The sequence below is a fragment of the Fulmarus glacialis genome, unplaced genomic scaffold, assembly GCF_000690835.1.
Source record: "Fulmarus glacialis isolate BGI_N327 unplaced genomic scaffold, ASM69083v1 scaffold41517, whole genome shotgun sequence".
Classification (NCBI taxonomy): Eukaryota; Metazoa; Chordata; class Aves; order Procellariiformes; family Procellariidae; genus Fulmarus; species Fulmarus glacialis.
Window position 1 is genome coordinate 26,130 of NW_009222123.1, and position 2,536 is coordinate 28,665.

The 2,536-nt window shown below is 45.8% G+C and overlaps 1 protein-coding gene across 1 annotated transcript; it reads left to right on the forward strand.

Annotated features, from left to right (window-relative positions):
- Positions 1-1,265: 1,265 nt before the first annotated feature.
- GPR141 (G protein-coupled receptor 141) lies at positions 1,266-2,210 on the forward strand. Its single transcript, XM_009581352.1, has one exon. It carries the CDS (start codon positions 1,266-1,268, stop codon positions 2,208-2,210), a length of 945 nt encoding a protein of 314 aa, XP_009579647.1.
- The last annotated feature ends 326 nt before the right edge of the window (positions 2,211-2,536 follow it).

Genomic DNA, 2,536 nt, shown 5'->3' on the forward strand with positions numbered 1-2,536 from the left:
GCAGTATGTGCTACCTAAAAATGAAAATAAGCTGAAACACCACTCGTATGAAGAGATAGAGGAACTACATTGTGAAGTAAACAACATTGCAGTATTAAAAGAAAAACTGCAAAAACTCATTCAGGAGGAAACCCCCTCTTGTGTTATAGGATTCACTGGTGAAATGGATGACATATCAGAGTCAGTTTTAAATTATAGTTCAGGTAGCAGTAGCAGTATAACTGGGATAGTACAGAGCCCAGCACTGTTCAATTTTTCCCCTTCTTTTCTTGTGACTGTAGTGTGGACATCCTCTTGATACTTTCATAGGTGTAAACATGCCTCAGGATTACACCCCACCTGAACTCTTCCCTTCCACATGATCTTGTAGTACTTAAAAATACTACCAGAAGTTACATTTAGAATTATAAGAATTATATTTAATCTCTTTTTGAAACAGTAATATATTGAAAATGCATAGCGTACTTATTGAACTTGCTATTAACTTTCTTCTAGCCTCAGCTCAGGCCAGGCAAGCTTATTTGCACTAACCCGGGATATCCTTTCCTAACATTTTCTAACAGCCCATTTTGCAACACCCGGTTACCACTTATTAGATGTGAAATGGCCCTGAGCACCAGGACAGCACTGCCCACGCTGCTCGGTCCGGCAGAATCTGAGCAGAATCTCCATGGAGCCTGGGTATCCGTGGTGTTTAATCCCTTACTCAGATAAACTGTCCATGGAGAAGGAGGAGTTGACTGTAATGTGTGCAAAACTCAGCTCTTGGTAACAAACAAAATTTGTAGCTTTGGAAGAGCAACATATGGTTATTATCTGGCTCTGGGAAGGGCAGATTTGTGTTGCAAATGAACAAACTGATGAATGAGTAGCAGAGTTCGAACAATATCTCTGATCTTCACTGCAAAAGCATGCAGATGCTCAGAAGAGAGGAGAACTAATAACACAGAGAGCTCACAACCACCACAATCATGTAATTTCTCTAAGGATCTTTTCTTCCCACATATTACTAACTCATGCTTGTTTTTAAGGGTATGGCTAGCAACCTCTTAAGGACTAGAGCAGCTTCTCCGCCCAACCTTCTCAGCCATTTTTCTCTAGGCTGGAGGATGTTTGGATAAAACTACTGGTTTTGGCTCACTGGCTGTGAGATTCCAGGATTATCCCTCGAGCACGATCCAGGTGGAAAGCTCTGCTGGCTTTTCACATGGGCCCTTTCATTCCTACCTTATCTTAGCCTTTATGTATTCTCTCATTTCTAGAATATGTACAAGGAAGATTTCAGAAGCATGATTGAAGAGAATAGGAACAGCAGTGACTCCTCCTCTGCCTTCACTCACACCAACACCATGAGTGCCATACTGATTACTGCCTACTCAGTTGCCTTTGCTGGAGGTGGGATCGGGTCCATCACAATGTCATTTGTGCTGGTCAAGATGAACACTCTGTCAGTGACCACTACAGCCATCATTAACCTGGTCGTTGTGCACGGCCTCCTCGTCTTAACGGTGCCCTTCCGCCTGCACTACTATGTCAACAAGAAGTGGGTATTCAAGATGCCATTTTGCAAAATGGTGAGTGCAATGGTGCACATCCACATGTACCTGACGTTCCTATTCTACGTGATCACGCTGGTGATCCGGTGGCTCATCTTCTTTCAATGGAAGGACAAGGTGGAGTTTTACAGGAAGCTGCACGCCATTGCAGCAAGCGCTGCTGTGTGGGTCTTCGTCATGGTCTTTGTGGTGCCAGTCTTGTCCTTCGAGTATGGACGCTCAGGCTCATACAATGATACGACATGCTTTAAATTCCACAAAGAACTACGGCAGGAGAGCGTGAAAGCCCTGAACTACACCATAATTGTAGCTGTCACCTGCATTACTTGTGTCCTCTTGGGCCTGCAGATTTTCATCCTGGTAAAAGTGTCGAGAAAACTTTCCACATCCTTCTGGTCACACCAAGAGTTCTGGGCCCAGGTGAAAAACTTGATTTTCATCTGTGTCATTATAATTTGCTTCCTTCCCTATCACCTCTTTAGGGCCTACTACATACAGCATGTGGGTGATTTTGACCAGTTAGAAAGCTACAATGAAGTTTTTTTGAGTCTGACTGCCCTCAGCTGTCTGGACCTGCTGTCGTTCGTGCTGAGCGGAAGCCGCTTCTTCAAGCAAAAGGTGGGCATGCTCCGCAACAGGTTGTCTTGCTGCTAGTGTCAACCTCCTGCAGCGTGCGTGGACCTGGACCTGGCAGAGCACGGTGCTGGACCGGCATGGCAAGCCCCCCGCTCAGCAAGGGCCCTGGAAATAGCACAACACACTCACGCAGGGCTCTGCACACCTGCTCCCCAAAATAATGGGGTGAACCGCCTCCACAGTGTCTCAGCTGGTAAACTGGAAGGTTACCTCTGGGATCTCCTGACGGTGCTACCTAGTGAGTTGCGGATGCACCTGGGGGAGAAGGAGGAAAGGGCACGGGCTCTTCTGCCTCACTTTTTTTACATCAAGGTCTGTGAAGTCAAAGGCACTAGGAGGAGATT